Below are 24249 nucleotides of genomic sequence, written 5' to 3' on the forward strand. Positions count from 1 at the left end.
AGGACTATGGACTGTATGGCTGTATTCACTGGCACATCTTAACAGTCGTGCTGTGTTTGCCTCTTGTACATCGGAAAATAATTTTTCTTCACTTTCCATGCTTGAATCAGTTCTGATATATTACCATTTATGAAGTTTTGAATGTGTGGAATCTCACCATTACTTTTTAATGATCCTGTATGAATATACTAATTGAAATAAAAACCGGCTTGGCAGTACTTGTTTGCATTTGTTTATTTATTATTACTTTTCTGAAATTTATACTTAAAACATTCTGTGTCTAGATAATTTTATTCTGAATCACATTTAATAAATGAAATGAGAGAAGAATTTTTTCCCCTGAAACTCAACATAGGAAAATTGAAAAAGTACAGAAAATTTTCGGCAACCACAAAAAATTTCATTATAATTATAAAGTTATTTTTTTCTTTATAAACTCATACATTAATTATAAAATGGTTCAAGATTGAAACTTGTTAACATATAGTTTTTAAAAACTACTGTGAGATAAGCTAAAATATTATTTTAGCAGTACATAATAGAAAAGGCCATTCTTAGAAGGATTACATAGGGTTGTCTAAATAATGAATTAAATTTAAGGTTTAAAAATTATTTGTATATATTTAATTGTATGTATATTTTTCTGCCGATAGATAATACCATTGTAATATTCCTTCTCCAGTGGAAAAAATTATTATGATTATTATTTAAAACAGATATATCCAAGTGTTAAACTGAGTCTCTGTTCATAACATAAATAAAAAATTTTGACTCAAATATTGCTGATGGTTACTTGTGTATAAAATTGTAAAATAACATTTTAAAATTTTCATGGAGTTAGGGATTTGTAGGTTAATAATGGTATGAAATTAGTAAACAAAACAATAATTTAACTTTGTTAATGAAACATAAAATACCTTACTGATTGTTTGAACAGAAATATTATTCTTAGTAAAGTAGAAAGTACGGCAGTATAAATTAATTTTTTAAAACATTTTCCTTGAAAAATGTCTACAGTAGGAGGTTTTACTGTAATATTTTTTATCGGTAGGTGATATAAATCTGTACACTGATAAATTCTGCCAAAAATAAGATTTATAATTGTAATTGTTTATTTATTTTTGTTAATTTAGCCCTTTGCTGTCAATTTCAGTTGTTAATATCTTTTTTAGTTAATCTATGGCATTTTTTTAAAAAATCTTTTATATGTAAAATTTTAATTAGTGAATGAAAGTTTACATACACTTTTATATATTTTTTAGACTGAGGAAAACTAGCATTTAGGTGTTCATAACAAATATCAGTTTTTCTATGTGATAGGTGGCATTAAAAATCAGTGAGAATGAATGGTGAAAATAATTTTTTTTCCTTAGAAATTTTAATGAACAGAATACTATAGACCAATTGATTAATTGCTTCATGTATTCCATATATCTATTGCAGCTGGTATCCCTTGCTTATGTAGTGAACATTCCTTTAGCTTGTTACATATCTGGATTGCCAAGCCGTGATTTGTTTTTGATTAAAACCAAACAACAAAATGGTTGTCAGGAATCAGCAGTGTTACGGAATTGTTACTGTTAAAATATTTACCTCCCACCTGGGAAGGGAAGTGCTAACTGTAAATAACTTGGGCACTCGGATAATAATTACTTATTATTATAAGGAATGTAATAATTAAATATAATGTTATGAAAGTTGCATGTCAAAAAATGACTAAAAATAATATTAACTAGGAAAAAGATTAATTTTCCAATTAAATTTGTTTTTTAATGTAAAATCGTCACAGATTGTATTAAGCGCATCACAGTTTGTGCGTGCTTTATTTTGCACACATTCTCGTATATGACAAGCCTAATATTTGTAAGCATGTGCATATGCTAAGAATGTGCATCTACATACCTGCTTTTATACTTAATCATTTTGCAAGTCCTGTTGTGCATGTGGGAAAAATTTAATGGAATTGAAATTATATAAACAAAAATACTTTTTTATAGTTATTTGCTAATTTCATTAATTTTTTATAATAAAATATAAAAACTCTTGCTACTAGGCTGCTGAGCCTAGTAGCAAGAGTTTAATGATAGTTTCATTCAGTAAGTTGTAGTTGTTAGTAAGGTTCCTAGTAGTTTGGATTATTGTACCACACATCTCATGAAATCAAGTTCATTTACATTGAACATTTACATTTAATAAAAAATTGATGTTTTAAAAGTAAGAGCTATGTTGATAAATAGTTTAACAATTTGAATAATTTTCTTGAAAAGTTATATATTTAAGAAATTTTAGTTTTATTCAAGAGGACTGTTTATTGTAGTAAAGTGAAAAATTCTCACTTACAATTATATTTATGTTTTAAATTTGAAAGAAATATTCAATTGTGTATATAAGAATGCAAGTTTATTATTTATCAAAAATCTTTTCTGCCCAGTAACAATATTATGTTAGAAGGAACATATTTTAGATATTCCTTAGCTTTCAAATAATTTGTATGTTCTGTGGCCATTTTATTGTTGCACAATACTATTGCAAGTATTAATTGATGAACATTAAAATTTAATTCATGAAATGACCTGTTGTCATTTTAGAGATTGAAATGATTTAACAAAGGTAACACCTATTGAGTACAATTAAATTTTATGTAGTTTTGACGGCTGAAGAAAGTAATGTTATTTGCAATTTTGTTATATTACTTTAAAGCAATAAACTCATATTGTTATCTCCACTATGACAGGTAATTTGCATGTCTTGCTATCAAGTAAGACACGTCTTATCTCTATATTTCTTCGTTTCTTCTATTTTTAAAATAGATTGTATTAAAGATATTGTGTAATAACATTCCACTTCTGTTGAAATATCATTCTGAAAGATTTTTGACAGTTAAGTATTGAATTTTTAAATTTTATTTACACCATTATTATAGGAAGTCTGGAACTGTACTTCCTGAATTTTCCTGAAAAGGGATGTTTTTAAAACTTTTGACAAGTGTAGTTGCAACTTTTGCCATTAGATAAAAATACTGATTTAGCAGGTTCGAGATTAATTTTTTCTTAGGTTAATATTTAGGAGAAATAGAAGGGTTGACTTGACTTTACTAGATTAAGATTTTATGAGGAGTAGAAGGCTTGGCTTTACTGGATTGATAGCTTAGCTGCTAATTTGGGTATTTGTACAACCCTTTTCCCTCAGGTAGGAAACCTTATTTAAGGACAGTTCCTTAGGCCACAGGCAGAGTTACCATCCATCAGCTTTAGTAAAGATATGGGCATCTTGTCAGCCTTCAGTGGTGCCAGCATGGCACCACTGAAGGAACTGAGAGCTGATAGAATTCCCATGATACTTACTTGAGGAAATAGCAATAAAAGGAAAGAGAGAGAAAGGGGACAATTAACCCTTAGAGAGACTGTCTCTGGGTTATTAAAATATTTATTTATACATTTGACACCTTAGGTCTCAATTGAACATTTACAATTGATTGCTTGACACCTTAGTCATTATTCTTATATATTTCTTTAGCTCTGGTTTAATTTTTAGGCATGTTGAAAAGATTTTGAACAGTTTACAGTAATTCACTAGCACTCATATTGCCATTCTGTAAGTCATTTTTGGTTACATGCTCTCCAGATTTTTTGTGGATTTTTAAATCTGCGCTTCTGCATTAGAAGTTTGTATTATTTTAATTGTTTACGATTTTAATTAATTTATTTATTCTTCTAAATTTCATTTAACATCAAGAGTTGTACTTCTGATATAAATAAAATAATACTTGAATTTGTTATGTAGCCCAAATTTATTATAGATTTATAAAATTTAATAGTCGTATTTGAGAATGTGCATTTATTATCTGGACTGTGTTATATATTAATAAACTCCTTACCAGAAGCTTCATGATGAGATGTTTTGTATGGGTGGATGATGCCTTAGCTGTCATGCCATTATGATATCACAGTTTAATTCATTCAGGGGCAATCACTTGTGAAATGATCAGTCCAAAGTGTTAAGGTAGGAAAATAAAAACTTCTTTCCTCAGACATGTGATTTACTGTTATAATTTTTTATGCATTTGTGAAGTATTAGTTCTGAAGTACTTATACTATTTGTATACAAAAAAAAAAAATCTTACTTAACTTGCTGAGTATGCTGAATAATAAATGAATGTATTATTTAGATATTTCTGGTAGTTTTTTATTTTTTATGAAATAACCTGTTATATACCCTAATAACATCATTTACTAAGCTTACAAATTCATGTTTGGTATAAAATCTCAGCATGTCTGTTGTGGGAAATATGTAAACTAGATTACTTAATAAATTCTCTTATAATTAATTTTACTATATATTCACTCGAAAGAATAATATTCCTTTTCCCCATATAAGTCATTGAACTGTGACTGCTCTGTATCAAAGAGTAATCTTTATTTGTTGTAAGTATATTATTTGACACATAAGAAAACCACATTGTGTTCATTATAAGGGGTTCACTGCCCTTATACACAAACCTTAAACCACAATGTGGTTTATCTTTTCAGACTCTATGTACATAAATGTGTATTTATTGGTTTTTATGTTCATTTTGGGATGTAAATAACTATGTACATGCTTTCATAAGCATTTACAGAACCAAAACTGGTTTGTGTTATTGATGTAAGTCAATGTACTAATTGCTGTAAGTGCGATTTTTCAGTTGTAAGAAGAAGCTGTACAGCAATTTGTGTAAATAGTTAGTATTACATAGACTTAGAGTTGGTCTGAAAGGATGTGCAGAGTGTCACAGTATCTCTGAACCATTGTAATCAGATTTGTTATTAACTTGATTGAACTTCAGGTGTGTGTACTAAGCAGACAGCTTTTTGAAGAGAGAATTACCATTCTGGGATAATGTTTACTGTATCAACTTTTCTAATTGCTAAAGATGCTTATTCTTTTGTTATTTTTGGTTAATCATTACTCTTTTATAAATTAATTGTCAGCTTATTCACTTTCTGCTTAGAGTGCACCTAATAATATAGGAGTTATGTTTTTCTATGCAAGCCACTAACCTCAAGCCCTCCACCTCCACCATTCACTGTACTGGGAAATTTTCTATGCTCGATACATTTCTTGATGTCAAGCATATTATTTTGTTTGCTAATTCAATAAAATTGCTTACTTTTTTTATTGCACATATGCGAGTATTTGCACATTATATGCAACTTATTTAAAGAAGCTCTTGCTTGGTATGGAAGATATCACCAGGTCTTTTCATGTATTAGAACTAGTATGAAAATATCTGCTAGATCTTAAAGTAGTGTCACAAGAAAATTTAGAGTTAGCTAAAAACATGATTATATATACTGCCTTTTAGATTTACTATAAATCATTTTTGCTTCAAGTTGACTTTTGTAAAATTTTAACACTTTGAAGCCTTGTTATTTGGGCCACACGCAGTCCTTGTGTCTTAATAACTTTGCAAGATTTCAAGATATTTAAGTAAAAATTTATAAACTGAGCCTTAATATATAAGTACTTAAACGATATTAGAAAATTAGAAAAAAAAACATATGCACTAATCAGTTTTAAAAGTTTGGCATATTGAATATTATAGAAAACCAACAAAATCCTAACCTAAGCACAGTAATATGTAAAACTTATCTTAAATACTGAAAGAAAGTGAAGTAGTATACTATTCTAAAGAGGCAGATAATAAGAACATACAGAGTGACTCTTTAGTATGGAATTAAATAGCATGCCCTGAACTATGCTTTGGCTTTGGTTGTTTGCATTTTTATATACTGAGGGTTAGGCTTCAAAGTGCTAAATTGGTGGTTGTATGCAAGTTTAAATATTAATCATGTGAATGTTTTCAATGTCACATACTGTTGTACTATTTTTTTATAAAATAGTTTAGCTTTATGTGTGATCCTTTGTGTAATACTGAAAATTCCAAATACTTTTTAACACATAATCAATCTTACCATTTTTTTTTTGCATGATAACATACATTACACATGTTAGTCATTACAAAATAAATATTTGTTATTTAACTTGCGTGTTTTATTATTGCTTCCAATATTAGCACATATTATAGTTTATTAGCAAAGATGATTATCGATTAAAATAAGAAAATAAAGTAAAAGTTTAATAGATATATTTTTCATTACTGAAAATCTTAATTACAAAATTAATAAATAATTTTTTTTTCAATTTTTGGTCTTAAGCACTGATGGCTAATAAGGTATTAACATATAACTATTATGAAAAATAATTTTATCAGTTATTTTTTTATTAGTTTTTTCTTATTGGTTTAGTAGATTTGGTGTAATATTTTTTCTTTCAATTTAATTTGAACACTTATTCTTATGTTTATTTAGTTGAAATTGTTAATTTCTGGTGTTAATTTACTATCACTTGAATTGTTTGATCAGAAAATTTTCCTTTTCGATGTTTTTATATTAAAATCAATATCAGTTTAATTATTAGTGTTTTTTAAAAATAAAAATTATTTTGTAATTTTTCTTTGTTTTGATTTTTTGTAAGTTGATAATTACAATTTCTAGATAAAATTATTTCCTTCCTTATTCTCTGTCTGGGACTAATTCTGCAGCTTTTGTAACTTTGCCAGTTATTATAATCACATCTGTCTGCTTATCAGCTCTCCCAATTCCAAGCAGCAGAGTAAATGCTATAAAATTTTAATCTCTCCACAGACACTCAGTTAATTCCACTTAACCAGACTGTTTATAGATTACTCTCAGGATTCAAAATCATATCAATTTAGGTTGTTTCACTTCATAATAATATGCAGTTAGCTTTGTGCTGAACAGTGTCATTTTACTAATAAAATTAGGTAGTAATAAATTGATTGTCTGGCAGTAGTGGGATAATTGTACAATAGAGATGCATTTCTAGCCAAAGGATTGGTTTTACTCTCAAGCATATCTGGTTTCTATTTGGAGTGGATTTGTTCAGAGCTACATTTATATGTTTGGTGTGTGCAAGTGCTTCCCACACTGTTGCAAGAAAATGCTAAGGCCATTGAGTAAAGCAGTTTTAACAGCATTTCCTGTGATGAACATGTGGTTTACAAATGATTACCACATTGTGCTAATTTTACTTTTTAGCAACTGAAAACTAAGGTTTGAAGATTGTATAGCATTGAGAGAACGGTGGTACTGTTTTGTGATTGTTCTGACAAAATAACAGATGTGAATCTGAATGATGTATATTATACAACATGTTCTCTGCTCCACATGAATGCTACACTTTCAGTTCTTGTAACATAATATAACATAAAAGTAGGAAATAAGAAGCAGTTAGCTGTGTATAATCAGCTTCCATTTCAGCAGTATATTCTATGCTCTAACTCGCGATGGGTAGTGCAAGTATAGCATGTTACTTTATTGATGGCTTACAAATTAATTTCATTCACATACAACTGTTAATGAGTTTTATGTTACAAAATGCTACCCAATGTTGTACACTAGTTACCACATTGGCATCAATCATTGTTGAAAAAATTGTTTTATCCTGTAAAAATACTGTATTTTTTTATATTTTCACCTGTGGCTATAGCACTAGTCTTACAGGCCAGGCAATATTCAGATCTGTGTGGTAACAGTTTTCTAGCTTTTCTTTAATTGCTGTTGCTTGAACTTTGTTTTCTTGAACTTCTTCCCTTTCCTTCAAAGCTTGTACTTAATCATTTTTTAAAGTATCATCTGCATAGATGTACTATCATACTTCTGGATTTATCTGTGTGAACTTTATAGAGAATAATTTACTTGTCTTGTAGCCTATTCTTTTAGATTCTTCATAGATTCTCTTCCCCTCCCATCACCTTATTCTCACTTGGAATCTAGTGTAAAATTGTCATCATTATAGTAATAATTAATAGGATATAAATTCATATTGTAATGTTTAATGGTTTATTAAGAGCTTAGTAGAGAATCTAGTCCATCTTTTTTTCTTTGCATAAGCCTTAAAAGTGTTCAAGAACACTCAAGTTCTTACAAGGCTGGTGGTAATTAATTGTAAATAGGAGACTGATGTTTTATTCTAAAAGATTAAACATTTCATACATTTTTACTATTAGTCGATTAAAAATTGCTGTTTAGCCACTACCAGTCTACCAACTCTTTTGTTCAGTATTACTTGTTGCTCTTTCTTTTTTTTGTATTTATGTTTAAATGTATAATTGATGTTTTGAGTAGATATTATTTTTTTTATTTGATCTTTTTTAAAATTATATTTATACATGTTTATTTTGTTTTCACAGGACATGACAAATGGCAAGACAAGATTAGTAGTGGATTTGATAGGTTGGTAGCGTTTGCATCTACTGAGTTGGACAAACGACGAAGGAGCACAGAAGGTGGTAATACAAGTTGTAATACCAGTCCTGATAGTGGAATAGGCCATGGAGATCCACCTCCATTACCAACAAAACATTCGAGTCCTGGTCCAAAGATGCCTCGTTTGTATAGGCCTTGTGATTCACCTCCGATATTGGAACCGGGGCCACCTCGTACACCTTCTCCTTCATCTCCACCTCCACCATTACTTCCTCTAGATGGTCCTTATTCACCTGTGCCACCTCCTAGCCCTCCACCACCTGCACTTGCTCCTTCAGTACCATTACGCTATCAAAGATCACCATCTGATCATCATTTTAAGAAAAAATTCTTCCACCATAAGGGAAAATTTCGTCCCAAGGGAAAAGCATGGGACTGGCATCATTCTGCTACACCAAAAGGGGAGCCATGGTGCTAACATTACCTACGATCATTTTAATTTGTTGTTATAATTTAGAGACAATTCAGTTTTAATTTAATTACATTATATCAAACAAGATGTAATGGTCATTTGAGCAGTGAAGAATATTATAGGAAAATATCCTTGAAGGAGAAAGTTTTCCACTGCCAGTTAGTGTATCCATGGTGAAGTTAGGTTATCTATAGAAACCTGCTGTTTATGAAAAGATTATTTGGCCTTTATTTTGGCAAATGATTTTATCATCAATGTACCTGGGTTTTTTTAAATAGTAATGCTAATTTGTAAAGAATTATTAGTTAGCTTATGAGTGTTATTAATAAATATTGTAATATTCTTTTTTTAATTTTGTGTATAAAACTGAATGCATGTTTAGAAATGTGTAATTGGAACAGGATTTGATCATTTTGATTGTTTCGTATTTTTATTTGACATTAGCAACAATGTTGACTGAATTTTTTTTTATACAGGTAAATATTTTGGAATAATTTTTTTCTCATAATTAGTTACCTTTATAATTAAATTGTAAAAATGAAAACTGTTTTTTGCAATTTATTGTTGTTTTGCTTCTTTTTTTTAATACACATTGTAGTACTTGATTGGGGTTAAGATTTTAAAAGTACATTTTATTTAATTCTGTTATCTTTTTATGTTGGTTTTTTATAAATTAAAACGGTTTTCAATTATGAGTATTTTTTACTTTTAATATATATATATAATTCTTTAACCTGACATTCTGATAATCATTTTCACATAAGATTGAAGCATTTTCAGTATAGGTATTTTTAATGGAAGTACATTTATATAATTTAATGTGGTGTTCCATGTGGGGGAAACAGGCTTAAGAAATTTGGATAATTGTAATTAAAAAGGTTTATGTGATTATGTTTTGAGTCTTGTAAGTCAGAAGGAAGATAGTATTTTGCATAAAGTTAAATTAAACAAAAGAAAAAGGTAAAAAAACCTGTTACAACATTTATGGTGTATTGTCCCTTGGCAGTATTTGCTTTATTTTTCTTCCTGCTTTATATGTAAATGGTTTTTATGTTTTATGTATAACATTTAGATTTTTAATGGAAAAAAGTGCTAAATCATAAAAATTAAATTAATAATTAACTGATTAAAAAGTGTTGTTCTTTGTAGTTGTAAAATGTTTAATCTGTTTTAAATTATTTTTATTTTTGAAAGTCTTTTCATATTTTTATATGTTTACATTTTGAATATTAATACTTAAGATTTTTGTCAGTGTATTTAAAAGTAGTACAGGGCTCACTTGCAATAAAAAAATTCAAACCAAGGGACCATTACTTGATTTACTTGTCATAAATTAAAACAAAAGCTTGTTGCAGACCATTATTTAATAATATTTTATTTAAAGAAAATCATTTTTATTTTGCTACCAGATATATGATTTTGAGGGGTTTACAATTAATTTTTTTGTTATTTCTGTTTGCATGTGACTGTAAATATTATATAAATAATTAAAAATAATAATTATTCAGTGTAATTTTGCATGCTTATAATTTAGGTGTTATCTACTGATAAATCTTAAAATATTTATAATTTTATTTTATTTTTTAATATTTGAGTAATTTGACAGCCCTTGTTAGAGGCATACAGGTTTAGATATGACATCATTAATTTATATTTATTGATTACAATAATTTGCAAATTTTTATTACATTTTGTTTTACATTAAATAAATAATTACTTTTAAGAATATTGTATTTTGCACATGTGGTTATTTATTTACTTATTGTTTGATTATTATATGATATGTCCTTATTTCACATTATTTAACAGATAGACATAGATAATAAGTATTTTTTATGTGTTACTGAATGGCATTATTATTAGTTTCTGATAAGAAGACAGTTATTGAACTTGACAGTTTAGAATTTAATAAGGATAAGCTTACAAAATCTAAATTTGTTAAGCGAACTGAAGGCTGGCATAAAGTACTGCTACATTTAATAGAAAATGCAGTATATATTTTAATAATTAAAATGCAAAATTTAATAATATTACATTATTTTTTATTAATAGAATAATATTGTAATCCCACTTATCAAGTTATTTTTATGAAAGTGAAGTAGCAGAAACAATTAATAAATTTCATTGTTTTAAATTTGTTTATTTCTTAATTACAAAATAAAGTATTTTATAATTTATTTTAAATAACGACATATCATAATAATATACTGTTTAAAAGAGTAATATTGTCAGTAATTAATATAAATATTAAACAGTACTATCATTATTTAATTTGATCCATTTTGTTTGAAAGATGTCTATCTTTTGTGTTTACAATTTGATTTAGAACAGTGGTAAGATAGATGGCTGCCTTTCCTTCAGTATTGTTTCTTGGATCAAATCATTCCATAATTCAAGTAGAAATAAATCAAGTTATTCTATTTAATCTTTTTTTTACTTCAAGAAAAAAACAAAACATGTTTTACATAATTTTTATATTTCAGTAAATATTAACACCGATCTCTGTGAATATCTTGTATGTTACATATGAAACCTGCCTTTGGCTAAGTCAAATGAAACACTGCCATTAAAAATAGTGTTCAATTTACAGAAAAACGGTCTTGTGGTTACAATTATCATTTTGTAATTTATATTATAATATTATTGTTATGTGTAGTAATCATTAAGTATGTTTGTGATTTTCATTACTTTTGTCTTAATTTTAAATAAAAAGGCACTTTACACCTTCAGCATATTGTTATTATTATACGGATTCATTGTTATGATATATTTATTTAAATTTTAGAGAATTTCTTATTTATTTATTTAATTTTTTTCATTTATTACCTTATTAATACATTAATGACAGTTAAATATATATATATATATATATATATATATATATATATATATATATATATTTATGTGTGTATGTGTGTGTGTATAATTTCTTTCGTCTACAAAATAATTTTGCTGATATAGGTAGAATGTTTTATTTTGATGAATGTCATTCATATGCGCTTAATGATTAGAGTTTTTTTTTATGAAATCATGAATTCTTTTGTTTAAGATGTTTATTTATATACTTGTTTTAATTTTATTTTGAGATTATCTTTTTTACTTAAAAGAAATTTAAGTTTTTTTTTATAAGATTTAGGTGATGTAAAAAAGATAATTAATTCTAATAGTTTTGCTACTTGTTCATCCCCCCCTGAAGTTTGTGTTTAAGAATACTGCTGATTGCGTAAAATTGGCCTACATTAATGAAATGTTTTTATGTAAATTACTGTAAAAAGTGTAGACAAAAATTATGTTAACCAAATAAAAATTGAAAAAAATTACATAATTTTGTTTTTAATATTAAATCATTTTTGTAGTAATTAGTTAATTTATACATTTAGTACAACTTATGTTATTTATATTGTTAATTAGTTAATTTATTAAGAAAAAAATTATAAAAATAATGGCTATTTCGAATATATATTGATGAAAAAATAAATTATTGCATATTATTCAAAAAGTTGAAAGTAAAAAAAGAAACATCATTTTTGAAGCATAATTTATTTCAATTTGTCAATTATCCATTTACATATTATATTAATTTGATTGAAGTCCCTCCCCAGTTTTAGTAAATTACTTAATCATTAAATTCAACTTAATGTTGTTAATGATATGTTATTTATGAATTTTGCATATATGTCAAATTATTATATATATAGCCCTATTATATAAATAAATATAATTTTAAAAAAAATTGTAAGTAATATTGTTTTGTAATATAATATTGTATAATGTTTTTAGTTAAGCGGTTTAGTTCCACTAATATGTTTTATATATATATATATATATATATATAAAATTTGCGTGATGGAAATATCACTGCCTTTTGTTTTATTAGTGTAAATAAATATTCTACTGCCAGACCACTGCCCTTAACTGTTGTTGGTTTGTTTGATCTTTTGTGCTATTGAAAAAAAGTATTATCGATTTCTGAGTTTTGAAGAATTTAAGGAGATGTATGAATATGTAGATTTAAACAGTGTTCAATAAACACTGTTAATACTTTTGAGTATGCTCTGTTATGTGTAACAATCTTTTTTTTAATGTTATTTTATTGCTGAAATTTTGATTTGTTATTTTTTAATTATTAAATGCAATGTAATTATTCAGGCAGGTAATCGGCAGAAAGCATATTAAAATACTTTATAAGTTAAGGATGGACTTGTTTTGTATTTTAAAAAAAGAAGTTTTTTATTATCAATATTAATAATATTTACTTTTGGGATTTATAAAATCTCAAGTAAAAATTAAAATAAGTACAAATATTGTTTGAAATTGTACTGTCGTGTTTTGTAGATTGTGAATAAATGAGTTAATATTAAAAAGTGTTTTTATAAACATTTTAAACTACCTCAATTTACAGCCGGAAAACTGTTGTAACCTCATATTGTGTTATGAATTTTGATCTGAATTTTGTTATGAATGTAGATTTTTAGAGTTCTATTATCTCAGTTTCAAGTCCCCACACCAGATGATTAGGACAGCCTTCTTTTGCAAAATTACAGAGGTTTTAGGTGCTATAAATATTAAAAGTAAAAAAATGTTTATAATTACACTGGTCAACAAAATTTAATTTTTTGTTTGTTAAATGAGAGTGAGAGTGAATGGCCAATTCTTATCATATTTATTATGCTGAGTTCATATATGTTAATGAATTGTTTCTATCAGGCTCAGTTTTTTTGTAATTGAAATTTCTTTTGAAACAAAAAAATGTATGGTGAACGTAATATGACGATACATAACATGCAAAGTACTCACCTAAAATCTATTTTTTTTTTTGATTTTCTGCGGTAGGTAGATTTTTTTTTATATTCCAATAGATTTCCTCTTTAGCAATCATTTTTGGGTTCCTTTTTCCCTGGCATCGTGTTTCCATTGTAGATATCTCCTGGTGAAAGAGTTCTTCACTGATAGTGCCGAGATTGTTGGGGGAAAAACCCAATGTGAATGTAAGAAATGGATTTTGAGTGACATGTTACATCCAAGCTCTTTGTAAATTTGAAGGAATTCACTCACAAGTTCTTTTCAGTTAACTGACCTTATGATTTCCAGAAAGTTGTTTACCACATTTTGAAATGATTTCCATGCAGCAACCTCCAAGTCATTCAAACACCGGATCACTCATTAGTTTTCTTATTTGTGGTCCAACAAATTCCTTCCTTTATTTTAGCATTATACATAAGAGAATTTGTATTTTAGAAACTGAAACCCTGCACCATTACTGTCCATTGCTTTTAACAAAATTGACTTTAGACTTGATTATATAAGTAAATAGTTTGACAGTTTATATAAGTAAATATAATAAAGACAGAAATAACTAATGAGTGGATGATACGTTTATAGTAAGATGAAAATAGGAAGAATGAATCACATTCTTGTTAATTTTAATTAGTGTGTAAATAATAACTATGATGACTAATGTCTGACAAATCAATGTGACAACAATTAAGGGACTGCAATAAATAAACCAAAGCTATTTAGTTGATGCATAATACAATAAAATACATTCACAAAATGCTGTGCTTATAGAGTTCATGCATGATACTACCTGAAAATAAGAATGGTAGTTAGAAAAAACTAAGCCTGATAGAAGAATTCTGATTTCATATTTGAAATCAGCATGAAAAATACTATAAGAATCAGTTATTCGCTCTCATTTAACAAAATTATTGTGATCAGTGTTATTTTTATTTTTTCTTTCCTGTTAGCCTCCAGAAATCACCGTCAGGTATTGCTTCAGAGGATGAATGAGTATGATATGTATGAGTATAAGTGAAGTGTAGTCTTGTACAGTCTCAACAATTTCTGAGATGCGCAGTTAATTGAAACCCAATCACCATAGAACACTGATATCCATGATCTAGTATTCAAATCCATATAAAAGATGATCAGTGTTATTTGTGAGCTATTTTCCAAACTTTCACATTATTATTGATTTATCCTTGAGCTTTATATTCATTTACTTTAATTGATCCAGAAGTTTTAAAATTTTACCAATTAGGAAGCATTAAGACTATGAAATTTTCTAAATATTCCACGTTATTTTGTATATATGAACCAGCCAAAAAATTGGATGGTTCTGAAGTAATAAAGAAAATAAAGAGATATACGGCAATGAACTTTGTTAACAGATTTGGAACATAATTAATTACTATTTTAATTTTTTCCACTTCATGTATTCTAAAGTTTGTTTTAAAATTATGTTAAATGAATGATTATCGTTCTATATACATTACTTTAAATATCCCTAACATTGATTCATTGTGACAACTGCTCACTAATTTGTTTTTCAGTGGTTGTTACTGATATGACACTCAAAGTTGAGTTTCTTAGTTAATATAAGCCTTTGGCCTTAGTAAATGTTCATGGGTAGCTCATTGTGTTAATATGTATAAAATTCACTCTGTTCCAAAAACTGTGATGAAGTAGTATACAAAAAGCATTGTGTACATGTTGAATTTTTTTTATTTTGTTTTCAGTCATTTGACTGGCTTGATGCAGCTCTCCAAGATTCCCTATCTAGTGCTAGTCGTTTCATTTCAGTATACCCTCCACATCCTACATCCCTAACAATTTGTTCTACATATTCCAAACGTAGCCTGCCTACACAATTTTTTCCTTCTACCTGTCCTTCTAAAATTAAAGCGACTATTCCAGGATGCCTTAGTATGTGGCCTATAAGTCTGTCTCTTCTTTTAACTATATTTTTCCAAATGCTTCTTTCTTCATCTATTTGCCGCAATACCTCTTCATTTGTCACTTAATCCACCCATCTGATTTTTAACATTCTCCTATAGCACCACATTTCAAAAGCTTCTAATCTTTTCTTCTCAGATACTCCGATCGTCCAAGTTTCACTTCCATATAAAGCGACACTCCAAACATATACTTTCAAAAATCTTTTCCTGACATTTAAATTAATTTTTGATGTAAACAAATTATATTTCTTACTGAAGGCTCGTTTCGCTTGTGCTATTCGGCATTTTATGCTTCTGCTTCGTCCATCTTTAGTAATTCTACTTCCCAAATAACAAAATTCTTCTATCTCCATAATCTTTTCTCCTCCTATTTTTACATTCATCTTTGTTATTTTTACTACATTTCATTACTTTTGTTTTGTTCTTGTTTATTTTCATGCGATAGTTCTTGCGTAGGACTTCATCTATGCCGTTCATTGTTTCTTCTAAATCCTTTTTACTCTCGGCTAGAATTACTATATCATCAGCAAATCATAGCATCTTTATCATTTCACCTTGTACTGTTACTCCGAATCTAAATTGTTCTTTAACATCATTAACTGCTAGTTCCATGTAAACATTAAAAAGTAACGGAGATAGGGAACATCCTTGTCGGACTCCCTTTCTTATTACGGATTCTTTCTTATGTTCTTCAATTGTTACTGTTGCTGTTTGGTTCCTGTACATGTTAGGAATTGTTCTTCTATCTCTTTATTTGAACCCTATTTTTTTTTAAATGCTGAACATTTTATTCCAGTCTACGTTATCGAATGCCTTTTCTAATTTTTTATGAAAGTATTTTCACAGGATCCTCAGTCATGATTGAAATAATTCTGTTATTGCATAATAAAAATTTTTAAATAATGAAAACTGGATATATAAGTGCTGCTATCTGTTGCAGTTGAATGTCACCCTCAAACACTGTCTTGATTGTTTATTAAATTGAGATGTTATTGTATTTATATATGTAATATTTTGCTAATATGTTTAAGTTTGTCATCTTTATTAATATATAAATTTGTGTTATTAAAAGAAGTAAAATGTTTATTGTTTATTAGATGGTCTGCCTTATTAGATAATCTTAATCTATTATTTTTGTTATTTATGTAATATTCAAGCAATCTAGTTTTGAAGGATCTACTTGTTTTTCCTATATAAATATCATCACAATCATTACATTTAATTTTATAAATTTCGCACAGATTGTTTATTTTATTTTTCAAGTATCTATTTTACTTTCCTAGATAAATATCATTGCAGTCATTACATTTAATTTTATAAATTCCACACAGATTGTTTCGCGTATTATTACTTTTGTTTTTTAAACATTATAATATTATGTGTTATGGTCATTTAAATATTTCTTTATTGTAAGGTTTAGTAATTTTTTAAGTGATATTATTAGTATATAAATTTTTTATGTATATTTTTCACTCTGTGTCTTATCTATTGTTTGTAAGGTATTATTTTGTTATTACCACATAATAAACTATTTAAAAAACAAAAAAATAAAACAAACAATCTGTATGGATCTATAAAATTAAATGTAATGATTGTGAAAAATATTAGGTTTATCTAATATGGGAGACCATTTAATTAATAATAATAAACATTCTATTTGTGATATTAACACAAATTTAGAAATTAATAAAGGTGACATAAAATTAAATATATTAGAAAAATATTATATATTAAAATACAAAAGAAATTTCAATTTGATAAACCATCAGGCAAATGTTTGAGGGAGACATTCTTATAAAAACTGCAACAGATAGCAGCATTTTTGCAAATTAATACAAAATTATCATAATGGAATTATTTCAATCATGACAGGATGCTAGATCCTGTGAAAGTACTTATATGAAAAATAAAGATAAGTTATGCCTTATCTCAATATTCCATAATAGGGGGTTTATTTAAAAGAATTTAAATATAAATCCAGAATAACGTGTAAAAATCTAAAACTACCCTTTTAAAAAAGTTTACTTCAGAATCAGAGCTGCATAAAATTTGAGTAATTTAATGATTGGATACAATCATTACTGATATTGTTTACTTCAAAATAAAAAAAATTAATCTATAGAAGTAGCTTTTTAAATATATGCAAAAATCTGGAACTAAATCTTAAAAAATACTTGTATTTGATAATTAGAGCTATAAAAACGTTTTTGAGTAAATTAGATAAAAATTCATTACATTCAAATTAATACAATATTGTTATCCTCCAAAATAAAAAGAAAGAAAATGAAACTAACAAAAAATAAATGCTCAAAATGTTGTACTATGTATTAAAAAAATATTCTATTTTAAAATCAGAATCTTCATTGTAGTTTAGCCCTAAAATAAAACCATTAGCATTGTAATTTTTAGAAAAATGTTAAGAATGCATTTTTAAAAGTTAAATTTAAAAAATATCTAAAAACTACTAATAAAACTAAGTACAAATATAATGAAAAAAAAACACCCAAGAAACTTCATTTGCAAATTATGCAGAATGAAAATAAACAAAAACTAATACAAACAGCTGGCTAATGCTTCATGACTAAAACTTTTATATTGCAATATTATAAGATAAAATTTTAGAATGCTGCTAGTTGAACAAAGAGTATCATTGATGCAAGATCAGCGTTTGCAGTAAGAGGCTTGGTGTAGTATTTTGCTCATTAAAAACTTTTATGATTAAATGTTCAATTTTTTTGCTAGATTTCTTGACCAGCAGGAATTTCAGGTGATTCATCTCAAATAAAGAGCAAAATTGAGTAATAAAAGCATAGTCAGTCAGCTTTTATGACTATGTATTATGCTCAGTCAAGACAAGCATGACTAGTCATTGTTATATAAGGAATCGCATTTTTTGTTTCCCCCCACAGTATTATGGAGTAAAATGTCAGTATTATGGTGGTTTTACATAAAATTGTCAATGTTAAATTATTTTCCATTTTAATTTAGTTAACTAATTTGCTTGAGATTGACCAAGAAAATAACACAGCTTTTTTAAGTATGATCTCTGTACAGATAAGAGAAGCACCTAATAATCATGGAACTTAATCAAAATTGGTCAATTTAAAAATATAGTAATTTTGGGCAAGAAGTTTAAATTAATAAAAGCAATTAATGTTTGAATGAAACATTGAGAATGCTTAACAACCAAGCCAAACAAGGATTGAAACAATATGGTTTTAAAATTGTTTAGTTAAGAAATGGATATGAATACTACTACACAATTAAAAAGTACTAGTTTGTAACTAATATGCAGAGCAACAATATATATTTACATTGGTAATGAAAAAATAATCCTTTTATAAAGTTAAGGAAGTATTATAATTGTGAAAAATTTTGGTTTTCAGATTTAATTGGAAATACACATTTTGACCATCCCTGAATCCATTTTTACTAGTTTCGGTGTGACGTCTGTATATACTTATGTATCTCGCATAACTCAAAAACAATTAGCTATAGGATGTTGAAATTTTGGATTTAGGCTGTTGTAACATCTAGTTATGCACCTCCCCTTTTGATTGCAATTAACTGGACCAAATGTTCTTATTGCAGTAATAAGGCCTCATTGAGAGCTTTTCAATGATATATCATAAGTGGTACCTATTTTCATTGGTTCCAGAGTTACAGCCAAATAAAATTCTAATTAATGAAATATTTGGTTCTTACACTGGGAAGGCACATTGGTTTGAATTCGACTTCATATACATATACTTTTTTTTAAATTTAAATATATTATTATTATATAAATATATTTATTTATTAATTCAGTAATAATAAAAAAAAATTAATAAGAGGTTAATAATTATTAATAAATCAATATAATTATATGAAGTCAGATTAACCTGTGTGCATGATTATGAATCTGACACATTCTCATTTACACCACAACTACTTGAGCAACGTGAAACAAAATTAATATAATAATTTGTATACATCAAAAATTAATTTAAATGTCAGGAAAACTTTTGGAAGTATATGTTTGGATCATAGCTTTATATGGAAGTGAAACTTGGACGATCTGAGTACCTGAGAAGAAAAGATTAGAAGCTTTTGAAATGTGATGCTGTAGGAGAATGTTAAAAATCAGATGGGTGGATAAAGTGACAAATGAAGAGGTGTTTGGCAAATTGATGAAGAAAGAAACATTTGGAAAAATATAGTTAAAAGAAGACCACATAGGCCATATATTAAGGCATCCTGGAATAGTCGCTTTAATATTGGAGGGACAGGTACAAGGGAAAAATTGTGCTGACAGGCAACATTTGTGGAATATGTAAAACAAATTGTTAGGGATGTAGGATGTAGGGGTATACTGAAATGAAACTACTAGCACTAAATAGGGAATCTTGGATAGCAGCATCAAACCAGTCAAATGACTGAATACAAAAAAAACTAATATAAAATGCTGATACGGTGTCTACCACAATGCAATTGTGTAACTGTTCACTTCATTAAAGAATTGTAGTATCGTTTCTCATTTTAAAATGAAGTTAGTTTAAATGATGTTCAGCAAAAAATGTGTGTATTTAATAAGCGTACAAGGAAGTTATGTGATGTACACATCTGATTTTTATAATTTAATGAAAATTACTCGGAGAAGCTGAAAAGTAAAATGCTGTAATTATAACATAATGGTAGTGTTATAAAAGTTTATAGATTTTGTAATCTCGAAAATTCATGTGAGGTTACAATTTAAACTACGTTAAGTAAGCGTAAGTCTCTCGATCGAACGACGTGTCGTCGGACAGATCTATGTTCATTGATTAGAGTAGAACATCGATATACTACTTGATGTAAATATATCGATGAAAATTCTATCGAACTTTGCTATCGGAAATGGTTTAACCGAATGATTAATGTATAGTCTGGTACTGTAGTAAAATGGCGGGTATGAAAGGTAAGAATATATCAATTATATTTTCGCTACGCATTTTCAGAGTATTATTTTCTCGATGCATTGTCAAATATTTCCTTACTTTTTCAGTACTTCTAAAATGCAGTGGTATGAATGTGCCAGGCTTTTAAAGTGCTGGTAGTTTTAAGAGATACTTGCAGAAGTTTTGTTTCTGTTATCTAGTAGTTTGAATGTCTTTTTGTTGATAGCTGTCATGTTTGGTTACATTAATGATAAACGTATAAATGCCCAACTCATCTTTTATTATGTTTTTGTGGAAAATTTTAATAATCTGTGTTTGACTGATGTTGACTAACCTTACGTGATAGTCTTGAGTTCTCGTAGCGTTTTCATTGTTTCGCGTTAAATGGAAAAGAAATAGGTTATCCAGTACTGGAGCATATTTAATATTTCAACTTAAATGTATAGCAATTAACGAGCATTATATCGAAGTCAATTATTTACAAGACTGGTCATTGTAAGACTATTTTATGGTTTTCATACGTTTAATGCCCAACAACGTATTTTTTCTCAACGTCTGTAATCATAATTTTAATTAAAATTTCTATCTTTTTATAGATTTAAACCTATTTGTGACCCAATCTGTCGCACAAATTCTAATAAGCCTTTTAAATGAAGTAGTACTAATTCCAGCTAACGTTATTTAATGGGTAGGCTGTTCAATTTGTTCATTAATTTCCACAGTGATAACTTTAGCATCTGTCTAATTCATGAATGTTAAAACACCTATTTGATAAAAAGCTCTACTTCTAATATTGGAATAACCCTTTTTTTAGTCACCCAGTTTAATTCACCCGTGAAAAATTGAATTTTTATTGAATTATGATTGTATGATTTATTGTGAAATGTCCAGTAGACTCTTTGTGTACTTTGTTACATAGTAAACAGGAAAATATTTCTGATTGTCTTACTGTTTAATATTTTTGCAATTGCAAATTGTAAACTGAATGTAATTTATTCTTAACTTATAATCTTCTATTCAGTCACTAATCTTAGAAGCTTTTAATGCATTTTATTGCGGTTTACCTAATTTTATGTTGCTACATCCAAAGAGCAGGTACCATAGTGCAGAATGATTATGCAAGTATTTGTTTGTATTGCAGTGCAGTATTTGTTTTATGTAATAACTTAATGTGAGGCATTTGTTTTTTTTTTCGTGCAAGGGCTGCCTGTTTTGATATAAAAAATGTGAGTGACATAGAAAAACTGGTACTTGTTGGTTATACAGGACCCCTACTGAAATCCAATTGTTTTTTTTTGCATTTTACTTGTTCTAGTAAATTTGCATCATTTATTTATTAATTTTATTTATCATATGAATTTAGAAGTATAAGAAAATAATTATGCATAACCTTTGTACGCAACTATATGATAAAACTTTCCTAACAACGATATCAATATAAATTTGTTTCGAGACTAATTGATTTAATTTATCATTTTATAGTGTGCTGTGCATTCAATTTATCTTTACATGTAGTGCTGTATAAAAAAAATATAAAATGAAAATTTGTTAATTACTGAATTCTGAGTAGCAAGCATTGCAATTTTTATATGCATGCAATTTTTGATGTGCGATTTGTCAGTACATGGAATCAACATAATGTAATTAAACATAATCTGTGCTCGCTAACCTCATCTAATTAAGGTTAAAAATAAAAATTATATGCAGTAAGTTTTATCATGGCGAGTTGCATACAAAGGTTATGTGAAATTATTATCTTACACTTCTAAATTCATTCAGTAGTGGTTTCGTATTACTGCATATACTGAAAATCTGTATTATTTAAAAATATACTTAAATGTATATATTATTTTTCAAATTGTCATAGCTTTATTATTCTGAAAAAAATTTCCTGCCTTTGATGAAAACCAACTGCATACTTAATATTTCAGTTGCTTATCATCGTCAAACCTCTATGTGATGCAAATCATTGTTTTAAGTGGAGAAAAAGTTAATGGTTACTATATATTAGATTGAAACTGTATGGTGGATGTTCAATAACTTCCAAATGAAGATGTTTTAATTGTTGAAATTTTTCTTTTTAGTTTGTGATCAAGCATTGTATAAAAAATTATTACCAGACAAATTCCTATATTTTTTGTCAGATCAAAATTTTTGAAGAGTATCAATATGTGTTGACATTTGTAGTTCTTTCATCATCAAGTAGCTGTGTAAGCAGTAACCTGTTATTATCCAAAATAATAATGACCACAACCCTTTTGTTTGAATATTCTTGCTTAAAATTCTTAGACCTTGGTGATGGTGAATGCCATCATTGCATAGATTGCTGCTTTGTTTCAGCATTAGTCCATAATATCAAAGTTTCATTTCCAGTCACAGTGTGGTTAAATTGTTCAACTGTTTTAGATGTTGCTTGTATTGTTCCTGATTCTGGCAGTATTTCCGATAAAAATCACACCAAAACAATATCAGAACTGTTAGCTTTTACATAAGATATGACAAGACTTACTTACTTTCATAATGACTATACTTGGCTGCAATTGAAGTTTCTTAAAATTGTTGGAATTTAAATATGTAACTGGTCATTTTGTGCCTAGTAATCCAAATTTTGTTGACTCCTCCTGGACAATAATGTTTGCTGTGATATATAATTGCCCAAAAGAAATCACCTTAAAATTTAGATTATGCATGCAAGCATTCCTTTCAGTACATAAATGTACTTGCAGTGAGTGATTGTATTCAAGATGCAGGTTGTTACAAGGATCACCAAAGCTGATTGTTTTCATTTTAATGTAATTTAAAAATAAATAAATTTAAAAATTACATGGTGTACCTACATTTATGTAATTTATTTTTGTGTATTTTACAGTGGTTAACATTGTTTAGATAGTTAAAATAATTATGTCTTTTAGTGAACATCATCTACTGCTCTACACATTGTAGCAGTTTACATTCAGAATAGTTTGCATTTAAACTAATATTTTAAACTTTAGTTTCTGTATTGTTTAGAGAGAATGTGAATGACTTTGAACAACTTTCTTTTAAATAATCCCAGAACAAGTTGTTTGCTGCATTTAAGTCAGGTGATCACAGTGACTAGGCGATGTCACTGAATCTGGAAATAAGTTACTGTGGAAGTATCTTATTTAAAATACTGATGATACTTTGCGTAATTGTCATCCCATCTTGTTGAAATCATGATTGTTGAATTTCAGTGCACCAAGTTGAGATCTTAAAACATTTTCAAGCATGTAATAATACTGCTGTGAAGTAAGGTTACAAGTTGTACATTTAAAAAAAAAAGAAAGTAAGGCCTAATAATTCTAAATGACTGCACATAAGACCTTTCGATCATTTAGAGGAACGTTTGTCAATTTTGTTGGTGTTTTTCAAATTTTTGAGATAGTTTTATTTACTTATGAGGTAGATTCATTGTTTAGCATTGTTTTAGGATTCACTGATAATATTAATAAAAACAATGGTGTTGAAAATAGAAGGGTATAATATTTTTATTGTTTTTGTATTTTAGTATTGTATCAACTTATTCCATATCTAGTATTAGAAAAAAAGAGTACTGTGTTGAATTAAAAAGTCATTCTATTGTTAATTGATGCCTTGAAAATTATTTTATTTACATTATCTAGAGTGGTATTTATAAAAATTAAAGTTTCATGTAGAACGATGATTGGTCATTTGTTATTTTGGTAGTGATTATTGTTAAAGAGGACATTGTAATAAATTATTATAGATTACTTGTATTTTTAATGTTTATTAATATTGCTTGTTTGTTTGTTTCATGTTCTTTCATCTGTTCGGTTACAGCGTGAGTACCATATTTCTTAAATTAAAAAAAA

At 27.5% G+C, this 24249-nt stretch overlaps 1 protein-coding gene across 4 annotated transcripts in view; it reads left to right on the forward strand.

Annotated features, from left to right (window-relative positions):
* Positions 1–11471, forward strand: part of LOC142321948 (histone-lysine N-methyltransferase, H3 lysine-79 specific-like) — a 190223-nt gene extending 178752 nt beyond the window's left edge. The window contains exon 20 of one of the 4 annotated variants that reach the window (XM_075360491.1): positions 3–194. In XM_075360491.1, the coding sequence (XP_075216606.1) occupies positions 3–133 (131 nt within the window). In that variant the 3' untranslated portion in view covers positions 134–194. Of the gene's footprint in view, positions 1–2; positions 195–8254 lie in introns of those variants that run through there. The other 3 variants (XM_075360492.1, XM_075360494.1, XM_075360490.1) reach the window with 3 other exon arrangements.
* Positions 11472–24249: the final 12778 nt, after the last annotated feature.

This window comes from Lycorma delicatula, chromosome 3 (assembly GCF_047948215.1).
Source record: "Lycorma delicatula isolate Av1 chromosome 3, ASM4794821v1, whole genome shotgun sequence".
Taxonomy (NCBI): domain Eukaryota; kingdom Metazoa; phylum Arthropoda; class Insecta; order Hemiptera; family Fulgoridae; genus Lycorma; species Lycorma delicatula.